The sequence below is a fragment of the Sander vitreus genome, chromosome 9 (assembly GCF_031162955.1).
Source record: "Sander vitreus isolate 19-12246 chromosome 9, sanVit1, whole genome shotgun sequence".
In the NCBI taxonomy this organism is placed as follows: Eukaryota; Metazoa; Chordata; class Actinopteri; order Perciformes; family Percidae; genus Sander; species Sander vitreus.
In genome coordinates, this window is record NC_135863.1 from 2313626 (window position 1) to 2335990 (window position 22365).

Here is a 22365-nt window from a genome sequence, read left to right on the forward strand (position 1 = left end):
CTGTTTAGGGTCAGGGGGTTAGACGTAGGCCTGCACGATTAATCGTTAAAAAAATCGCGATCTCGATTCACCCTGTTCACGATTAAATTTTTAAATAACTACCGTTGTTGAATTAATAATACACTGTATACCTTCCTTCCACCATGTGGAAGAGACTAAAGGCACCAGTCATTCCTAACTAAACATTACTTTCCTAACTAAGACACTTTTTAGTAAACTCTGTGTACACAAACAATGTTGTCAATGCTTGCGTTAAGGTGTAGAGCCCCTGGAGCAAAGTTTCATGTTGTGTTGAGCCTTCTTAGGGTTTTAAAAATAGCTATTTTGAGGCTAGCATAAAAGTGTCCCTAGCACTCCCATTCAAAAGGCCATTTGACCGAAAAACGAAAATACGGCGAGATTTACGCTTTAAACAGCTGTTCTGGAGATTTGGGGCATTTAACACTCCTAAACAGTAGATGGAGTTTTCCCAGCTGTCGTGGAATTGTAGATGTTCAAATTTCCATTTTTTTTTCCCCAGCATGTTTTCATTCATGTTGGCTTACAGGGTTTAGCTGTTTCTTAGGTAAAGAATGAACATTCAATCTTGGTTTTTACGCCATCACAGAGTCTTTAAAATGCTCAGAGAAAATGGAAATTTGCTTCTGTGGAGTTGTTTAAGTCTTTACCTGGACATCTTTTTCTCTCTCAGACAAACAGCACATGGATAACTACTTTTACTGATTAACAAAACACACGCAGCCGTCAGTAACAGAATGAGGAAGGAAGTGAGAAAAGCAGGTAGAAGCAGAACAAGAATCCAGGTCAATGCTCTGAGAGGATCATCTGGGGTCAATGACCTCCCTCCCTGCCCGGTCTGATTCGTCTCCCCACCCGCTTCCCTCTGTCTAGCTACTGTTACTATTTTCACAGGAGACAGGAAGTTGCCCTCTCCCAGCCCATCGCATCACTTCCTGCTCCTTATCAGGCGTTGGCAGGCTGTTTGTCCTGGAGCAGCTTCCACCCAAAACAGAAGCCTGGACTTATTAATGCAAGCACCAGAGAGAAACAGACAAGAGAAAGTGTGCAATGTGTGCAGGTTAAGGTCAGGGCAGATCCCCCCTGAGAAAAGGGGTCCAATACGCTCTTTGATGACATCTGGATCTGGTTTCAACTCCACGTTCCACCTGCTGTGACAGGCTGACACATTCTCACTCCCAGCGAATCAAAAGCGGTGCTTGGTCAGGCGCCTTTGGCGTTTGTTATTGACGCAAAAAGTCTCCATTAGTGACATATTTTGACGAGCTTGGTCGGGACTCTTGGCGTCACTTTTAGACGCTCTGGGGCGGGACAGACATTTAAACTGACATGCAGCACAAGAACGGTACAGTTAGGTTTCAGACAGTCTCGCGTTGCCAGACCTTCCTCCACAGCGCTGCGGAGGAGGGTCTGGCTAGTCCACACAGCATTCTGGGATGGGAGAAAAACGTGCTCTGGTTTATTGACATTTCTTTAAACCAATCACAATCGTCTTCAGCAGCGCTAAGCGCCGCAAGGAGCCACGGTTCCGCTGCAAAATAGCCTCAGGAAGGAACTTGTTTTGGTGGAACGTGTACGTTCAAAAGTTGTTTTAGTCGTGCAACAGAAAACTCAGATTGGACAGATAGTCTAGCTAGCTGTCTGGATAGACATAAAATGAGTATAAAATGACAACACAAAGAAAGCGGAAGGTAACATCCGGTGGAATTTCCAGCGGCACTGGAGCAATGGAAGTGGAACGTTGTGGATATAGACTAGGTCGTGGGTGGAGTTACAAAATGTGTTTTTTAGTTACACACAGGACAAGAACGGGACATGAACCCCGGTCTCCTGTGTTGTTTGACCCATCCACCACCCCAACCAACCTCCTTACCCAGATTTTCGGTCTTTCATACTACTCGCTACCGTTGTCGCTCTTAATACTACGTCACCTGACAGCACTGCGGTAAAGCTGCTGCTCTGCCCGCGGTGCGTTCCATAGACGCTAAAGGGTGATTTTTGCGTCGGTATCGGACGCTGAGAAACACTGACCAAGCATCAGTATTTAGAGTTGGGAGTGAGAATGGGTCGGACAGGCCGGCCAATGAGCATCCATCACAGGCGAATGTGAAAGCTCTGACTGGGTGTTGACGTGTTTGTGGCGAGTCACCCACCTGCCCTCGTGGCTCCGGTCCATGACCTCAAACTGTTTCCTCAGCCACCTATGGAGGGAGGGATGGAGAGAAGGGAAAAAAAAAACATGAGGCAGAAGGAGTGATTATCACAAGAATCCTGTTTTAAATTATTAAAAATAGAAACCACACGTTTCCTGGAGAAAATGCGAGTGACTGGTGACAGCAGAAATAGTGCTATGCATTGCTAGAAACTGAAATTAAAAGACATTTAATGAAGAAATCACCTATATATATTCTCCATTGTTTCCTCTAGAGCTGGGCAATGTGGAGAAAATCAAATATCACAATATTCTTGACCAAATACCTCGACGTGGATATTGCGGCGATATTGTAGGGTTGACAATAGACGTTTCACAAAATATTTACACAATGAGATTTTTAATAAATAATGTGGATATAATGACTGAGGCAAATAATAGAACAGTCTGGTTAGTTCAGAAAATGTCATCAATCATTTAACTGTAATGCAGCCTTTAAAACCAGGAAAATTCAACACGTGTCATATTACGATACCCAAAATCTAAGACGATATCTAGCCTCATATATCGATATCAATATATCGATATCAATATATTGCCCAGGCTTAGATTCCTCTCCCATTTTTTTATGGTTTCGCCCTCCACATTTAATTAGAGGGGCTGCCAACCCCACCTGACCGGTGAGGAATTATTAGTCATTTTACCTTGCAATAAACAGGAGATGCTCTGTCTACTGCTGCCTCGATCAGTTAGGTTGTGATTTTAAAGGATTAGTTTGGATTAACCAAAGTCGCACAACAACCCTAACTAACCAAGGGAGGCAGCGGTAGACTAGTGACTCCTGTGTTCTGCGAGGCAAAAATGACTGTTTTTGTCAAAGGAGTGTGGTGGCTTTGAAGAGAGCAGAGATGGACAAAACGGCTATATAGCAGGGCTGCACAATATATTGTTTTTGTTTTTGTTTTTTTATCGTCATCGCGATATCAACTGGCGCAATAACCATATTGCGAAAGACACTCAAAGATTTTAGATAAAATAACATTGGAAATGATTCCCTATCATTTCTTTTAAATTCAACAAGCAATTTGTTTTATTTTAGTAGACTACTGAAAGCAGCAAAAAGGCAGAACTGAGTACACTTTGATATCTGTTCATTTATATAAGTAATATCGTTATCGTGATATTCAACGTTATCACATCCCACATATTTTTCTCATATCATGCGGCCCTACTATATAGTGTCTAAAATGCATTTAGCTGCTGCCCTCGTCCACAGCAGTACATTACTTAGCTTCTATGTCTGTACTCCTGCCTGCTTCTCCAAACTGGGGACTAGCCGACCGCCATCTACTCTAGCTAACACACTGACTATGGAGAAGTAGCTCATACAACCACAAAAATCTGGACTTTCCCTTTAAGCAACAGCTTGTAGCTCGATACTAAGAGTCTGTATTCGTCAAACCCAGGGAAAGCTGATGAGTCTCCAGTTTACACAACTGTCACAAACAAACATATTTAGCTATTTCATTTCCTCTGACCGTCTCCAAACATATACCGCTCACATTATGTTGACAGCCTCGCTCTGTTCTCCTGCCTGCACCACAGGAGCCAAAACTGCCTCCGCACATTCATCTGGGGTAAATATTTTCAAAACAAATACTTGTCCTCTCCTCCGACCCGCACCTCCCTTTCCCATCCCGGTCGCCGCTTTTTTTTGATGCAACCGGATATCACTTAATCTCACACCCACACAGACACCCACACACTGTGTGGGAACGTGTTGCGTGATTTATAAAACCCCAAATAAGTAGTTCAGTGATGCATGTTTATGATAATAAAACTATTTCCACAGTTTAAGGAACACTCTGCTGTAACTACTTTTATCAAAGTGGTCGCCAATTCATTTTCTGCTAATTAACTACTGAAATAAATTGACTAGTAGTTTCCGTACCGGGAGCACGCTGCAAACTGTTCAGAGCATTCCTGAGTTTGAGTGTTTGATACTCAACAGATAAGAGATTCAGGGGAGTATTCCTTTAAAGTCACGACAACAGTGTTACACGTGGACACACACCTGTCGATCTGTTGTGGTGCGGGCGCTCTCTGAGTGTCAACCATCAGCCAGTTGAGGCCAGTGATCCACATGTTGACCTCCTCCTCGCTGAAGGCTGCAAAGACACAAAGACGGGAAAAAAACTGTCAAAATGTCTGACTGGCGACTCCTAATCCTTCTAATGTCAGATTGCAAGTTAATAGGGAACAAACAGCTAAAAGAAATGTTTATTTGAAAGTTAATTTAAGATACCATTTCCAATTTATTGGAACTCGGGCCTTATTTTTGCAGTTTTGTCCATTTACATTTTATGAGTTAGGATAACGGTGAAGTCATAAAAAAGAAAAAAAAAGAAATCTGGAAACATGGAGACATCAAAATCAACATGTTATCTAGTTAGATCCACTTTATTTGGAGATAAAACTGAAAGAAATGATGGTAATAATTAGGGATGCACCAAATCCAGGATTCGGCTTCGGATTTGGCTGAATATTGGGCTTTTTGATGGGGGTTCGGTTTCTGCCGAACCTTAGAATTTTTTTCCACCGTTGATTACGGGAAGGTGTTTATGTAGGTGGACCATTCAATGCAGTAGGCTGTGAGAAAGTGAAAATGGAACTTGTGAGCAGAAAAAGTGTTGTTTGGCAGTACTTTCAGTCAAAAGAAGGCCATTCAAGTCCAGCTACATGTTCAATTTGCAACGCTGATTTGTCTGGTGGTGGCGAGGACCCTAAACAATACACAACATCACCGCTGTTAGGACATTTGCGTATGAAACATCCAAAAGAATACGAGTTGTGCATGAAGGAATCTACAGACAGCAGCCAAATGCAGCAACTTCAGGTACAGCAAAGGAAGGACAGTCACAGCTAAAAACTTGTGTTAACCAGACAGTGCCTCTCCCGGGCTGTCAGCCATTCGCTCGGCAAATGAGTCTCCCTACAGGGGGAGCGGAGCGACCGAACGGCCGGCTGCTGCTCGTTAGCTAACGTTAGCTTTCTAATTTCACCCACCCAACATGCCTTCATCATACACTGGTTAGCGAACATTTGCCAAACAAAATTGTCACTTATCTGGCGATAGTGATGTGCTTTCCTACGATGTGAAAAGAGCGTGTGAATTCAACATTAAGTTGTTACATTTAACTATTTTAGAGGCTGTTAACGTTGTTTACTTCATTAACGCGTTTACTGTGTTAATGGACTGAGGATGGGAGTAGGATCCGGTATTTGGTTTCGGATTCGGCAGAATCTTAACCAGTGGATTCGTTATTCAGCCGAACCTCAAAAATCTGGATTCGGTGCATCCCTAGTAATAATCCCTCATTCCTCAGGGAAACTGTGTCGCACACTACTACAGTTTGGGTAATAATTGATCATGCGTTTTTCCCATATCCGAGACGTTACGATGTCCCAAGATGTCACAAAAAAATCTTGACTACAATGTTATTATTACTGGGGGGAAAAACGACAAAACTACAAACATACTACTTCTTTTAAAGTGAGAGTGAATAAAGCGGCTCAGAGATGGCTGTGATTCACATCTGGAGTTTTCTTAGCCTGGAAATCCAGACCCAAATCCAAAAGATTAAGGGTCTGGCATTGAGTAATGAAAATGCCCCAACTCGAGGGGCGGCACCAAGCATGCATTTGAAAATCTCACTGCGCGCAATTGGATAACACTACGACCAATCACAACAATACACGGGATGATGTATCTAGAGCATACCCATACGCTGAGCTACCAGTGGAGCTAACTGGTAGATTAAACTCTTGCCATATCCGGTCGGCAAAACAGCAAAAACGTCCTTGCAAAGGAACGATTCGAGCGCCATCTTCTGTTCCTGTTTTAGATAAAAAGCCAAGTCTAACTTGTTCATCGTAGCGGCCAAAGCCGTTTCAAACAACTAGTGTTCATCCGTAGCCATCTTGCAATGTTTACTAATGACTTCAAGGTCCCATGACATGCTGCTTTTTGGATGCTTTTATATAGACCTTAGTGGTCCCCTAATACTGTATCTGAAGTCTCTTTTATATAGACCTTAGTGGTCCCCTAATACTGTATCTGAAGTCTCTTTTATATAGGCCTTAGTGGTCCCCTAATACTGTATCTGAAGTCTCTTTTATATAGGCCTTAGTGGTCCCCTAATACTGTATCTGAAGTCTCTTTTATATAGACCTTAGTGGTCCCCTAATACTGTATCTGAAGTCTCTTTTATATAGGCCTTAGTGGTCCCCTAATACTGTATCTTAAGTCTCTTTCCTGAAATTCAGCCTTGGTGCAGAATTACAGCCACTAGAGCCAGTCCCACAATGAGCTTTCCTAAGGACGTGCCATTTCTGTGTCTGTAGCTTTAAATGCTATTGAGGAGGAGAGAAGGGGGGAGGGTGGGGGTGTGGCCTTGACCAACTGCCACTTTGCTCGTTTGAAAGCCATGATGTCTCTCTCTCATGGGTGGGCCAAATTCTCTGGGCGGGCAAAGCAGAGAAAGGGGAGGTAACCTTGCTTCTTATGACCTCATAAGGAGAAGATTCCAGATCGGCCCATCTGAGCTTTCATTTTCTCAAAGGCAGAGCAGGATACCCAGGGCTTGGTTTACACCTATCACCAAAGGCAGGCAGAACTCATATTAATGTTAAAAAACCTCATAAAGTGAAATTTTCATGCCATGGGACCTTTCAACGTCGCAGCGCTGTCGTCATCTGTTTAGCTCGCCTCTGGCCCGCCTATATCAGATACACCGATGTGATTGGTGCAGCTTGGCTACAAGGGCATAGTTAATGAGCATCATTACTGAATGCCAGAGTGACTCGCTGAGAAAATTCAAATTGTGCTCTCGCAAGAACTCTGGATTTCCAGGGTAGAGTTTTCACAAACTAAAACATAATTTGACTCTTTAGTGTAAGACAGATGAAAAGAAGCAGAATGGCATTAGATTAGTAATTAGCAGAAAAGATAGTGGTCAAATGAAAAAGGGATGTAGTGTGGCCTTTAACAACTCTGAAGTAAATTTAACAGTAGCAGTGAAAGTACATCACACGCACAGAGTATACACACACACACACACACACACTGACCAGCCACACTGAGCGTCCTGAGGCGAAACTCCAAGCCGTAGAGCACGATGAAGCAGTGGGCGGTGTCCAGTTTCCGGGCTTCCTCCGGATAGCGCTCAAAATCACGGGAGCCCTTCCCCAACCGCAGCTCCCGGATCTCTCCTATGTCGACTGGAGGAGGGAGGGAAGGAGGGAGGGAGGGAGGGAGGGAGGGAGGAAGGAAGGAAGGATAGTGTTGCATGAACACAAATATGCACAACCATAAATCACACTTTGGCACGTTGTTCATTTGCCTGACAAACACACCGCAATCTGCTGCCGGAGAGTCCAACAAAAGTACTTTGTGTGAGTCCAGAGAGCCAAAGAACAGACTCAGACACAAACATGTCAGCTGTCCATGGGCAGGATGCTCCAAAGGTCTGCAGAGGTTTTTAGCAGCAGCAGCCAAACATATAAAGTCACTTTTTGTAACCTTTACTTCACGTAGATCAGAAGACAAAATCCCTAAACCTTTAAGCTCAAAAGTCCCTTAAAACCTTGATGGAATAAGTCACTTTAAGTGGTAAAAAAAAAAATGTGACCCCCAAAAGACACATTTACATTTTTTACCCACATTTATTTCTATTTTTGGCTGAAGCTCTGCAGCCATGTCTGCTAATTATGCACTTGTAGAAATATAGCTCTAAATTAGGACTGCACAATATTGTTTGTTTTTTAATCGTCATCGTGATATTATCCGTCGCAATAAACATCGCGAAAGGTTAGGACATCGCGAAAGACACTCAGAGATTGTTTGTGTTAGTTGAAAGAAAACATCATTAGAAAACTGCATTTTAAAATGAAACTGTCATTGGTTTTTTTAGTGCTGCCTTTTATATTCAATTCCATGCTCAATATGTTCAATAACATAATGTTGGAAATGATTTTCTTTCATTTGTTTTAAATTCAACGAGCAATGTGTATTTTAGCAGACTACTGACAGCAGCAGACCTGAGAACACTGTTGTGGTAATATCGTTATCGCGATATTCTCCTCATATCATGCAGCCCTACTCCACATATTGCTTTTGTCAAACAAATCTGAAAATATACAATATCTACCTCCGCCTAGGAGTTTATGGATTTGGAGCAGTTGGTGTGATTGTCTGTCAGTAGGACTACAGAAGAACTACTTGCCCCATTTTCCAGAAACTTGGTGGAAGGCTGTAGCATGAACAGAGGAAGAACCCATTACATTTTGGAGCGGATCCGACTCACAAAGCACATACACAAATTAGTTTACACTTTTGGTAACTCTGCGAGATAGGGCATCTGTGCTGCATTCATGTCTGAGTCGGAATAATCGGAAAGAAATGGGATCCCGAATGGAAAAATTCCTACTGCATTAATATTGTGAGATGGGGCATGCCTTTTTTAGAGGTCTGCCCTCTCCGAGTGCCCTTCTAGTTGTTTCTGTGACAGGAATCAACATGCAAACCCAATTTTCTCAAAGACTCTACCTCATGTAAAGACTTAACAATTAAAATGCTAATCTGCACTTTAATTTTGGTCTTTTTTTGGGGGGCATTTTAGGCCTTTATTTGATAGGACAGCTTAGACATGAAAGGGGGGAGAGAGAGAGAGAGGGGGAATGACAGCAAAGGGCCGCAGGTCGGAATTGAACCTGCAGCCGCTGTGGCGAGGAGTGAGCCTCTGTATATGGGGTGCATGCTCTACCAGGTTAACTACCCAGGCGCCCTATTTTTTTTAATTTTATTAAATAAACATTTGTTTATTTGAGCTGTCCCCTAAGCTTTAACATCAGATATTAAGGTACTGCAAGTTTATATTACAGAGCATTGAAACACAGATTATAGGATAGCTAAGGCATTTAAAAGTTTTTAAGGGATATTTTTCTGATTGATAGGTATGATATTTGTTTAACCGGTTCAATCCCCAGACCGACAGGATAAAATCTGGGTGGGGAAAGTGAAGGAGCAGCGCTTGTCCCCTCCCTCATTACCACCACTGAGGTGCCCTTGAGCAAGGCCCTTAACCCCAACCACTCCAGTGGAGCTGCTCAGTGACCAGCAGATCAGACTGTGGTTGTACTGGGCAGCTTCCAGGTATGAATGTGTAGCTGTGTGAATGTGACAGGTAGGGTTGGGTATCGTTTGGATTTTTACGATTCCGATGACGAACCGGTGCTTTTAAAAAGATTCCAATTCCTAAACCGATTCTTGAAAAACTGAAAAATGACGTCAAAGAAAGGCTCTTTTATAGTTTGTTTTTTTTAAATTGAAAATGATTTAAATGTAACAATATATTAACGTTTTAAAGTACTTAAATATATAATAAGAAAGAGAACGTTTGATATTTTTACGTTCGTTTCGGAGCGACAGAGGGAAAATATTTCAGTCGACACATTAAGTGGAACTGAAATGAGGAACCCAAATTTGCGTTCTAATCCGGTCCGACTCCCACCAGCTGCGTAGGAACCGGTTCCATAGTGGACCCGGGTTTCGGTACCCAACCCTAGTGACAGGTCGTCGTTGCAAATGAGTCCTGGACCTGGATAAATAAAGGTTAAAAAAAAAAAACTAAAAAAAAAAAAAAAATAGGTATTAACAAGCTAAAAAAAATTTTTTTTTATTTTTATTCAAACTGTAAAAACATTTAAAATCTGCACTTGTGGCAGGTTTTGTCTCCGTATTACTACATTTAATAAGTAAACGAACAGTTACCGAAAGCTTATGTTGCACCAGAAGGGTTAACAGAGTGGCCGAGGAGGAGTGAGGCAAGGCGACCGACCGCAGAGTCTGATGTAAACTCTGGACTCTACTCTGACACTTACAGCAGTCGACACACCCACAGAGAAAACCTCGGCTTATTGACTTAGCAGATGTCTTGTGTAAACACACATAAAGACACACACAGCTATTTTCCTTCAGCCAAATGAAAACAGGAATAATACATGTGTGGGTGTGTTTATGTGCATATATTTTTATTTTCTTCTTTCGTACCTGTTTAAATATTTATTTACCTATTGATGTAGGAATAATATTTTTTCTTATTTAAAAAGGGGGGGGGGGAAACAAGTATCGTGACAATGTTGGTTTCAAACAATGTTAATTAAAGCGTATTGTTACAACTTTATGTAACCAACAACAAGAAAGAACTGGCAATGTCAAGCATGAATGCAATAATAATAAAAGAAAACGAAAACAGGAATAATAGAGAGAATAGAGACATTGGCCCTCATTTACTAAACGAACGTACACAGAAAACAAGTGTAAAACTGGTGTATGGTCATTTCCACGCAAAGCTCGGCATTTATCAATATGGACGTGAGCGGAGGCTACGATTAAATCTCACGTCTGGTCTGAACTCGTGTACGCACGTTTTCGAGTCAGTGTAGACAGGAGAAGGAGAAGTCATCAGTTGATCGCTTATCAGCAATGGCAGATCTGGCTCTTTTAGAAGACCTTTATTCGCCGGTACAACAGAGGCGGAGGACACGTGCTCTCCCTCACAGCTCGGTTGCCTGGCTCAGACTCGAAAAAAGAAAAATGGAAAAAAAAAAAAAAAAGAGTAAAAAGAGTAAAATAAAAGACTGCATAAACTCCGCTACTGTGTGTTTATTTAAATATAGGTACACCATGTAGGCCTAAGATATTGCAATATAAGTCTGTGTATATTACTATTAGGACTATAGCATACATATGTCAAGGATGTATAAATTAAATAAACTTCAGCTGGAGTCCGATTTACTACGGCAACACTGTTGACCGCATCAGTGATCTCTTTCCATTCCACATTTTTTCTACAGCCTTTAATACCCGTTTTCAGGCCGCCAAACAGTAGCTTCACACAGTGCAAATGAACCTGAGATATCAGGGTTTCATTAGCTGCTTTCCGACCAAGTAATGACAGGAACGTAGTTCTAGGAAAAGTCCACTTCTAAACAGATCTACTAACTACTCTCCCCCCAAAACCGTTTTTTCCAATTGCATTCGCACTGGCCAAGTGGCCATAGGGACAGGTAGGAGGGGTAAGGGAGTGATGCAAGCACGGCAACGGTCTTTATAGCGTTAAAATCAGAAAACAAATACACCAAAAAAGTATGAACTAAATCTAATGTATATAGCATATTTGTCATAATTTAAACAAGTCTCCCGAAGAGAAACGGGTATCTCTCTCCCCCGCCTTTGTCTGCTGCGCTGTGGGTGTGTGTGTGTGTGTGTGTGTATGTGTGTGTGTGTGTGTGTGTGTGTGTGTGTGTGTGTGTGTGTGTGTGTGTGTGACGGCCAACCAGCTGCAGGACACGCTTGTCTAACTCCGAAAAGACAGTTAACCACAGGTTCCCGTTACTCTTATGATGGACATGTGTTGTGATATTTAAACAAACGAACCATCAACGGTGAAATAAAAGCCTCTTATTAACGAGAGCGGTCTGAGAGACCTCCAGCTCACAGCGGGGTCTCTGAGCATGACTGGCCGAGCGACGAGCTAGAGGCCGGGGCAGGAGCCTGCTGGCTGTCGCCTCACTTCATGGAGCTTCTCAACTCCGAAAACTTTGAAGCAAATTGTCAATTCGGCATCAATTCTCGCAAGACTGCCAATAACAGTTAATTTCTCGCCTAAAACGTTGATGAATAAGATGGCGAAAATTTTTAAAATTGTCCCGTTGTTGGTCTGTCTGTACCGGAAACCCGACCCTCGTTCCCCTAGGTTCATATGCTGAAAAGGGAAAAGACCCTGCCCTGAAGTAGGAGCTGAAAGAGTTACAGGAACTGCGGCCAGAGGGACTTAAAAATCCCCAAAAAAGGGTTCTAGGAATTTTATGTTCTAGGAACTGCAAAAATCCCTCCGGTCGGAAATCGGCTAATCTCTGAAAAGTGCCACTTTTTAGCCGGATTACGTCCTGCCATGTCGTAAATTGTAGGGGCGAGGCCTCAAAACCCAGAATACATTGGGGCGTGATATTTAAATTCTGATAGTTTCCAGCCGCTGCATTTATCAATGTACCACCATTTTTACGCTGTGATTGGTGTGATACGAACGTTTCATGAATCACACATGAAGCCTGTCGTAAAAGGATTTCTGTGCTCATATCTGCGCTGGTTTCTACGTTAGGTTGATAAATGAGGGCCAGAGTGATCTCCCCAACAGGTAGACAACAGGAGACACAGAGGACGGAACAATCAAAGTCTGTTGCTGCTCTTTATCGGGCCAAAGCGAGCCGTCCTCAGTAGGTTGTATATAATCGGGAATCAAAGAGCCGAGAGGAGGAATCTGGTTCCTATCTGAGCCTCCTACATGTGGAGATGACAGGGAGAGCGTTTTGGCATGAGATTAAGAGAGAAGTCCATTATCCTCAGATGGAAATGTGTCCATAATTTAGAATGAGGGAAGAAGAGAGGGGGGGTTCAGAGCTGGAAGCAGCAGAACACGTAACTGAATCTGTCTGAGTTATTACCCACGGATAGCCTGTTCTGTTTTAAGCTTTTAAAAAAAGAACAATTCTGCAACAAATACAGTGCGTTCCTGTTGCACAGCACAATAACTACCTGATGAATTCAAGGAGAAGCGTGATGATCTTCTATGTTCTTCTTATTGTCATCAAAACCCACTTTAAAAGCATATATCTGGGGCGCCTGGCTAGCTCGCCTGGTGAAGCGTGAGCCCCATGTACAGAGGCTCAGTCCTTGAGGCAGCAGCCACGGGTTCGGTTCCGGTACCTGCGGCCTTTTGCTGCATGTCATTACCCCTCTCCCCTTTCATGTCTAAGCTGTCCGATTAAATAAAGGCCTTAAATGTAATGTGTTACATATGTAATATGTTCTTCCTCTGTACCATAAAAACACAAAATCAGTGAGTACGTTTACATACACACTAATATTCCTCTCTTATTTAAGGGCCGGAATGCCCGGACCTGCGGCCGCTGCGGCAAGGACTGAGCCTTTGTACATGGGGCGCACGCTCTACCAGGTGAGCTATCCAGGCGCCCCTTATTATTCCAAATATGACAATATTCCGAATTTGATACAGGTCATGTAAACAGCATATTCTGTTTGGATATTATATTTTGTATTGTTGATATATTCGGATTCTTTGGACATGTATACAGAGCATTTAGGAATATGCGTCTTAATTGGGGTTTTTAACCGCAGTTTGTGACAGTTTACAGCTTCTTGCCTGTTCTCTGTGCGTTGCTATGGTTTTTGTACACAAACCTACTAGCTAACAGTTTGCAGCGCTGCAGTAGAGATGCATGGCCAAAAGAAAAGAAGGAGTAACACACCTACTCTAAAACATTATGAAAGATTTGGATATTAACAGCTTTTTAAATATGTACAAACATCTCAACGCCGACCTTTTCAAGAAGGTGGTTGAAGGAATGCAAGAGGGAGGAAAACTTTGAAAAAAAAATCCTATTTTGCACTGCTGCATGTAAACTGGAACGCTAGTGGAATATTCAGTTCCATTAGCCCTGCTTAGTCGGAATATTATGTGCATGTAAACATAGTCACTGAGCTACACTGTTGCACTGGGTGACATGTTCCTTCATTACCATGAACACACATACACTGTAGTTTATTTTGACTCAATCTCACGCACGCACGCAAGCACGCACTAGACAGTGCGTGCGTGCTCACTAGAGCAACAAATGTGAATTAATCTGCAGCTGAAACTAGTACGCCAACAAATGCCCTATTTCCTCCTGTTTGTTTGATAAAAACTACAGTGAGCAGCTGTTTTGGGAAATTACTGATGAAACCGATGGGCTTGGTGCTGAGAGCCAAAGACAGGGTGTTGAGATACGGCCGATAATAAACATCAAATAACACCAGCCTTATTATTTTAATCCATCAGAAAAAAAGCCCTCTAATGGACCGTTTGACCACTAACATTATGGGAGGAAAAGCTGCAGAGAATCTGGACCAAACTCCATCCAATGTATTAACATTTACAACTGTAGATGTCGTATCAGAAACAAGTCAATTGAACCGTGCGCCACAAATTCTTTTGTCAAGCTTCTGTTTTCAATGGCAACTTCATCCTTGGTAGTTTTAGACTGTAGTTCTTTCACGGCTGCTTTGTGTTGAACTAGAGACAGTTTAGAACCGAGACGCCCCAACTCAGAGTAGTTTCCTGTATGTGGGCTCCGCAACTGCCACGCCTCTTTAGGAAACTAGCGGCAGGTCCTGAGTGGATTGATTCCAAGGGAGAAGTGAACGTGAACACAGGTTATGAGCGATTATTTTGCCCCATAGTCACCAAAGTAAAAAAAAAAAATATTGGAGCCATTCTGACACTAAAATGGCATTTTTCAGACAGAAAATTTACTTGAGACCTGTTTCTGTCTCAGGACCAAACTCTTGCGAGATCTGGCAACACAGCTAAGCTAGCGTCAACTCAAGTTTTTGAACACCCAGGATTGAATTTATAATCCTTCTCCTGACCTAAAAAGCTCTAAATGGTCAAACATCATCATATCTTGAAGAGCACATAGTACCTTATTGTCCCACTAGAGCACTTACTTGTGGTTCTTAGAGTCTCTAAAAGTAGAATGGGAGCCAGAGCCTTCAGCTATCAGGCTCCTTTCCTGAGGAGGCAGCTCCCAGTCTGGGTTCGGGAGGCAGACACCATCACCACATTTAAGAGTAAACTTAAAACTCTCCACTTCGATAAAGCTTATAGTTAGGGGAGTGAGGAGTTGCAGAGTTCACCTAGAGCGGCGGGGGAGGGTGTATCGCTGCAGACACGGCACCCCTTCTCTTCTCTGCTTCTCTTCATAGTCGTCAGATTCATCTACCAACCCTTATAGAACTGGCTCAGGTTTGCCTTGGACCAGCTCTTAATTATGCTGTTATAGTTTTACTGCCGGGGGACTTCCTTTGACACACTGAGCTCCTCTCTCCTCTCGCTTTTCATCTGTCCCTGAAATGCTCGTTACTAACTTAGCTCTGGGGAGCTTATTCCCCAGAGTCCTTATGTTTTTTTTCGCCCAGCAGTTTTCCTTGGATTTGGGTGGCACCTAAACCATGGTTGCACCTGTCACCGGGGTCCTGCTCCGCATCCTGCTATGCCATGCTACACCCTGCTACATTCTGCAGTGCCCTGCTACACCCTGCTACGTCCTGTTACGCCTTGCTACGTCCTGCTATGTCCTGCAGTGCCCTGCTATGTCCTGCTATGCTCTGCAGTGTCCTGCTATGTCCTGCAGTGCCCTGCTACGCCATGAACTACTACAACTACTATTTCTAGTCGTAGTTCCATTATCTTCATTGTGACTATAATTGCCATTGTTCATCACACCCCCAACCGGCCCCTGTCAGACACCACCTACCAAGAGCCTGGGTCTGTCCCAGGTTTCTTCCTAAAAAGGAAGTTTTCCTCACCACCCGAGGTTTCTCCCTAAAAGGAAGTTTTTCTTCACCACTGTCGCACTAAATGCTTGCTCTTGGGGGAATTACTGGAATTGTTGGGTCTTTGTAAATTAGAAGAGAATATAATATACTTTATTGTCCCCTAGGGGAAATTGGTCATGGACTCAAGAGTGCGTAGTGCATAGTAGTAGCTGCCATTACAGACAATAAATACACGTTAATAAAAAAAAAGAATTATAGTGTGGTCTAGACCTAAAGTGTCTTGAGATAACTCTTGTTATGATTTGATACTATAAATAAAATTGAATTGAAAATTGAATTCAATTAACAAAACTAATCTCCGTAATGCTAAATATCTCTTTTAGCTGTGTAAATATCTAATGTTAGCAAAAGAAAATTATACAACTATAACTTTTCATCCATCCACACATGACGTTCACCACACTTTCAAACGAGGCCATGCCCATTTAGGAGACAGGATGTGCATACCGTTTCACACCATTGGTGCTGCCTGACATGCGCTCTCTTTAGTACAGAGGATCTTTGGTTGAACTCAGACATTGGAGAGGTTTTGTTAAAAAGAGCAAAGTGTTTTTTTAGAAAAAAGTTTCACTTTGACTGGTATGGAAACTCAGGTATGACCTTGACACTGGTAAGTTATGTTAACACAAAATGCTTCACAGTCGGCTAATTTCCCTCCCAAACTGATATTAAAAGTACCTCAAAACCTGGTATTTGTTTTTGTCAGATCTTTCCCTTTATTACTTCCTGCCATGTAGTCTGAATGTTGGACACACACCCTGCCTGTCTCACTCCATGACACAGACAACAATAGGTAAGGAGAGTACACGCACACACACACAATTACTCCCACTGTGGCCTTTAATCCAGGTCCGGGCTGTAAACATGGTTGTGATAAAGACACACACACACAGCTTTAAAGATACAGTCTGATGTGACGGGAGTCAACACAGTGAGCCAACAGGAGAGACATCAGAGTATAAGATACTATGAACAGTCTCATCAGAGTTAAATCACTCCGTTATGGGACGGTTCTTCTTTCCTCAGTCAGTTCGCACCAGTGAAGGCACCACGAGTTGTGTGCATTGCTGACCTGAAACCACCAGCCGTAGATAATTGCAGTGCATTTCCAGTGAAACAAACTGTTCCTGGTACAGCTGGTGATATCACTCCCTACCAGATGGTAAAAGTCTACTTGGGGATTATAAATCACAGGAAGGCAAACTAAAGGGAGACGAGAATAGGCAGGAGGGCAGGTTATAAAATGGAAAACCGATTAGAAAGATGGGAGGCTGAAATAAAGTTGCTAATAAATAACAGGGGGTCAGTACGGAGGCCCACAGAGGACTAATTCAAAACCTTTACTCCAAAGTCCAAATTGCTTTCAAACTAGGGCTGTCAATCGCAGTTAATCACAAATTAGTCTCGCATTGCCAGACCTTCATCCACAGCGCTGCGAAGGAAGGTCTGGCTAGTCCACACAGCATTCTGGGATGGGAGAAAAACGTGCTCTGGTTTATTGGCATGTCTTTAAACCAATCACAATCGTTGGCGGTGCTAAGCGCCGGACGGGAAGGAACTTGTTTTGGTAGAACGTGTAATGAACTGTAATGAACTGTTTAAATTCTAAATGTAGAGCCTATCAGCGCAAAGGGACATTTTAAGTCGTTGACCTTTAAGCAAACTAAATTCTAACTTTTTTCTATAAGTGACAGCCCTAAACTGGATTATCGTCCACACCAAAAGTGGCTGCATATTTGAGCAAAAGGACGCTGAATCCAGTCTTTAAAAAATTCAAGTCAGTCAGTGTGTTTGCCAGTTTTACCAGGCACACCGATTCAGTCCTAATCGCGCTTTAAATAATTCCCTATTGGTGCAAACCAGCTGACCGTCGCCTCATTTGTGGTCCATGTCTCTGCTTCCTGCAGAAGATGCTGGACCTTTTGTTTTCCTGCAGCCAGCCAGTCCTTCAATCTGAGACGGGAAGCGAGACACTCCCCGATAATACCACACTTCCTGTGCCTCGGGATTTAATACCTCCACTGTTTGCCAAAGGCGCTCATCTCAGAGAAAAACAGCAAAGCTGAGTGAGAAACTTCATTTTAAAGCAAACAGTAGGGGGAAAAAACAAAACCAAAGGAAGGAAAAGCAGGAGAGAAGGGGGGAGGTGAGAGGAGAGGGAGTGAAGGGGTCACTTAGATAACTGGAGTGAGATTTTTGAGAACAGAGAATTCAGATTCTGAATAAAAAAATGAAAGAAAACAAACGGAGTAAGTGACATGGGAGGTCAGAGAAAACCTTGAAAATGAAAAGGGTGTTTAGGTGGATGTGTGGGGGGGGAACGAAACTGGGAAAGGACAGCTGGAGGAGGAAAATGGAGAGAGAAGGAAGGAAGGAAGGAAGGAAGGAAGGAAGGAAGGAAGGAAGGAAGGAAGGAAAATGGGTAGCTGAGAGATAGTACTGTGGGAGATAAAGTGAAGGAGAGACCCGCTGAGTTCCCGGAATGTTGTGGTGGGTTTGTCAAGAGGGAGTTTGTTTGTAAAGGGCCGTTTGTGGGTTACGAAAGAGAGAGTGTGTGTGTGTGTGTGTGTGTGTGTGTGTGTGTGTGTGTGTGTGTGTGTGTGTGTGTGTGTGTGAGCATCGGTGTGGGATTGAGTAGATTTGGTCTGATTGAGCGGTGGGAGGTGTTCACCGCGGTTTCGTGCACGCTCAGACTCGTAGTAGCAGCGCCGTTTATGATTATGGATAAATAATTGACAAGGCTCCCCGAGCAGAAACAACACCTACATGTGTGCAGCTGCCAATTAGTCTCTGAGCTTTCATAGAATGATGGGAAAGGGGGGGTTACTAGAAATGGAAAAGAAGAGAAAACTGCAGTAGCCCCGAGAGCAAAGCCCACACACACACGCAAATGAAGAAAACATCTTCCTCGATCTGACAACACGTGCAGAAACACAAACACGCAAATAAAGGAAAACTAAATACAGAAACACTGCAAGTTTCACTAACTGAAACAGGTTTCGAGAGGACAGAAGGTGATGAACTCATCTCAACACGAGGATTGTTGCCATGTTTTGTCGACTACCTGTCGGTGGTGTTGGCTAAAAGGCTGTTTTATGCTTCTGCGTGGAATCGACGCAGAATGTGTAACTTTGCGTCTAGGCGACGCAGACCACAAGGACTGTGATTGGTCAACTCGTCCTGTGTGCCGATAGTCGGTGTTTCAAGCAGCCTACTGTGGGGAGTAGCAACTTGCTTGTTCACTGACATAAGCTTTGCAAATAAACTCAGACATATTGTGGTTACAATGACAGGGTTATCCGTTTGTAAAGTGTCTATATGTCGGTAACGTTTTGAAATTAGCACTTTGCCGGCAAGCAGTACTTTGTGGGCAGTTGTGCTAAAGTTTGCTTGCTAACATAACATAAACTGGCTGGCAGACACCTCGCAAATATCCTCAGACTTATTTTCTGGTTACAGCAACATGGCATCATGACTTTGCGTAAACATACACGCCACTTTCCTAAAGCCAAATGGCGTGTTATTTGTACGCATTTTGAGCTATCCACGTGTATGTCTACACTGTATACAGCGGATGTAAACACACACACCATGTGCCGTGTTATCACGAGAACGTGCCGTGCTATCGCGAGAACAACGTCACACGCGTGTAAAAAGGGTAGTTTTATTTCTGACATTATTCTATCAACACAGACATTTACATCGATAGTCTGGCGTTATAATTTATTTGCCTCGGGTGTACTGTGGAGTGGCTAAGACTGTTTTTAATGGCAGGCTAGCAGATACTGTTGACTTGCGCTAGCCTAGCATCAGCTAACTCTGCAACTGGAAGGACTGGATGAAAAGTGTTGAAATCTGTCTCCACTGATATATAACACACTGGCTAACTTGGAAATGAGGTCCTATGTCCAAAATTCTGAACCACCCCTTTAAACATTCTGATTACTTGGCTGATGTTCTGCAGATAATATTGCAAATATTCTCTACACACCAAGTTTTACTGATTACTAGTGGAGCTGCAACGATTAATCGATTAGTTGTCAACTATTAAATTAACCGGCAACTATATGGATAACCGATTAATCGGTAAGCTGTAAACTGAATATCTTTGAGTTGTGGACGAAACGAGACATTTGAGGACGTCGTCTTGTGCTTTGGAAAACAGTGATTGACATTTTTCACAATTTTCTCACATTTTTATAGATCAAACAACTAATCAATTAATCGAGAAGAGATTAATCGACAATGAAAATAATTGTTAGCTGCAGCCCTGATTACTAGCGTCCCAATTTATATAAACTGATGAATTAGGCACAATTAAGGACTTTGCATAAGATACAGGCTACATATGTTAGAATGACAAAATATAGTTCCGCTTCAAACTGGCAACAACTTGGCCGTTCAGGCGTGTTCATCAGTTTTTAATGTTGCCTAGAAAGTCAGTTGTCTTTCAACTCAGTTCGGTTTCCTTTTTGTGCAACTTGCAGCGTCTCTATTTTCTGTTTCCTTATGATACACGGTGAAGATGTTTTCTTAAGTTATGGCAGAAAGAATCACCTTCAGTGGGGCGATGGAAAAACAAACTTGACAGCAGTAAACCTATTCCTATCTCATAGGATAGGGGAGGAGTCTTTTTTTTCCTTTTCTTTTTACAGAGTGCTACCATAAAATCTGAGAGTTAGAATAACACATGGCAGACAGAAGGAAACTCTATCATGCCTGTTGTGAATGCCATAACTTTTATCGTTGTTAACAGACACTGTAACAAATCCTCCCCCAGGCCACAAAATGCAGGGCGCCGACAACAGCCCCCACACCCAGACAGGCCGTTTCAACGGCACAAGAACGGCCTGCCGCTTTAAGTACACCACTGCCACTTGACTCCACTCCAGCAGGCTGCCACTGCCACCTCAGCCCACAGTAAGACAGGCAGTCAGACAGGAAGCTCGGGGCTGGACCAGGAGTCAGGGCCCATGTGGCTGCAGCATGCATGCTATTCTGTCTGGTGAGAGTTACAGGCAGGCTGACATGGAGGAAGCAGCGGGTCACAGGGTCGTGATACGGCCATGACAGCGCCTCAGCTGCAAGTTGGGGTCAGGATGTAGGGGGGGGGGCACACACGCGCACACACACCCACGCGCGCACGCTACAGCTTTGCAATAAATCGAATTTTGATTTTTGGCTCATAACGATCACAAAAACAAAGTAATTGAGAAAAATGTAAGTAAGTCATTCTGCCATTTCCATTGGATTTGATCTCAAAAAATGTGCCTCTTCAGGCCCTGGTTGGGAACCACCACTTAAATAGCTGCGCACACACAGAAGAAAGTGTCGCTGGTGTTGGATTTCTCTATTTGTCAGAATCTGTGACTGGCACACAATGTAAATGATGTGGAGGAGGAGAAGAAGTGCATACGGTGCATGTGACTGAGACACATCAGGGATGTCATGCGTGAATAGGGGTGGGACAAAATATCGATACGCCAATATATCGTCCTTCGTGCGATACGAGAATCAATACGCTGGCGCCAAATATCGATATTTTAGTTAATAAAATAAAGCGCTCTAAATAGATTTCCCTGCTCCCAGCGTCACTACTTCATACACTCAACACATGAATGCGTAGCAGAAGAGGAAGAGGTTTTCAATGGGATGGCGGACAGCAGTTTGAGGAAAATAACAGATACCCCAGCCTTGTTTAAGTCCAAAGTCTGGACCCATAGTTGCTCTATGGTATTTGTAATTTGAATCCACAGACTGAAAACCTGCCCTAACCTTTTCACCGATATCGTGATGCATCATTATAGGATTGTCTAGCAATACATTGATTATCGCAGAATTGCTTTATCATGATATTTTCGGTACCGTGAGCCATGTAGCGTATCGTGAGGTACCCTGTGATTCCCACCCATATGCGCGAATGGATTAAGAGCCCAGATGGCCCTCTCAGGAATCCATTTATGCTTTCATATCAATACTCACTCTCTCCTTCTAGTTTGTCAGGGCTTCGGCTCCACACTATCTGCCGCGTGTCCTGCTTTATCTGGAAAGTTCTCCTCTCGGGCCGCTGGGACTTCTTCTGGTAGAAGATGGTCATCACTGTCCCCATCTCCAGGCTGTGGAGGATGCGAGGACCGGCCTCTGTCCAGTCCAGCATCCTGGAGGCCGTGACCGGACCGGCAGTCCCCGCTGTGGCGCCACCACCTGCAGCCTCCTCGGCACAGCCATTGAGGCAGCCACTGAACCTGGCTGCACACATCTTCACTGCATAGCTACGAGGAAACCTTGCAGGATATCTGATCTGTACGGGTGGTACTGGTCCTTTTAATCACTTATTGAATGCACCAGTTATCCAACATGTCCAAAACCACTGGTGCAAAGAGGAAATCTTGTTATGAGCCCAAATTGTGCCAGTGATTTTAAACCAATTTCACTTAAAAACACAAGCTAGAAGACATCACTCGAAGCTAAAAACACTCAAATGTCTGAGATGTGAAAGATCCTCTGGTCCTCTAGAGGGGGAGTGTATCCCCGTGTTATCCTTTCCAGATGCTTCTGGAAGACCAGTGAAATCCTCTCTCATCACCGCTGATCTCAGGTTTCCACCCTTATGGTCCTTGAATCCACGACAGCAAAGGCAGCCCAGTCCAAACAAGATGTGTCTATCCCTCTC

At 43.3% G+C, this 22365-nt stretch overlaps 1 protein-coding gene across 2 annotated transcripts in view; it reads right to left on the reverse strand.

Moving 5' to 3' along the window:
* The window catches only part of LOC144523041 (1-phosphatidylinositol 4,5-bisphosphate phosphodiesterase gamma-1-like), a 54654-nt gene extending 32289 nt beyond the window's left edge, over positions 1-22365 (reverse strand). For both annotated transcript variants that reach the window (XM_078258329.1, XM_078258328.1), the window contains exons 1-4: positions 21675-22365; positions 7301-7450; positions 4245-4338; positions 2172-2219 (exon numbers count right to left, since the gene is read on the reverse strand). In XM_078258329.1, coding sequence (XP_078114455.1) covers positions 2172-2219; positions 4245-4338; positions 7301-7450; positions 21675-21951 — 569 coding nt within the window. In that variant the 5' untranslated portion in view covers positions 21952-22365. The remainder of the gene's footprint in view (positions 1-2171; positions 2220-4244; positions 4339-7300; positions 7451-21674) is intronic.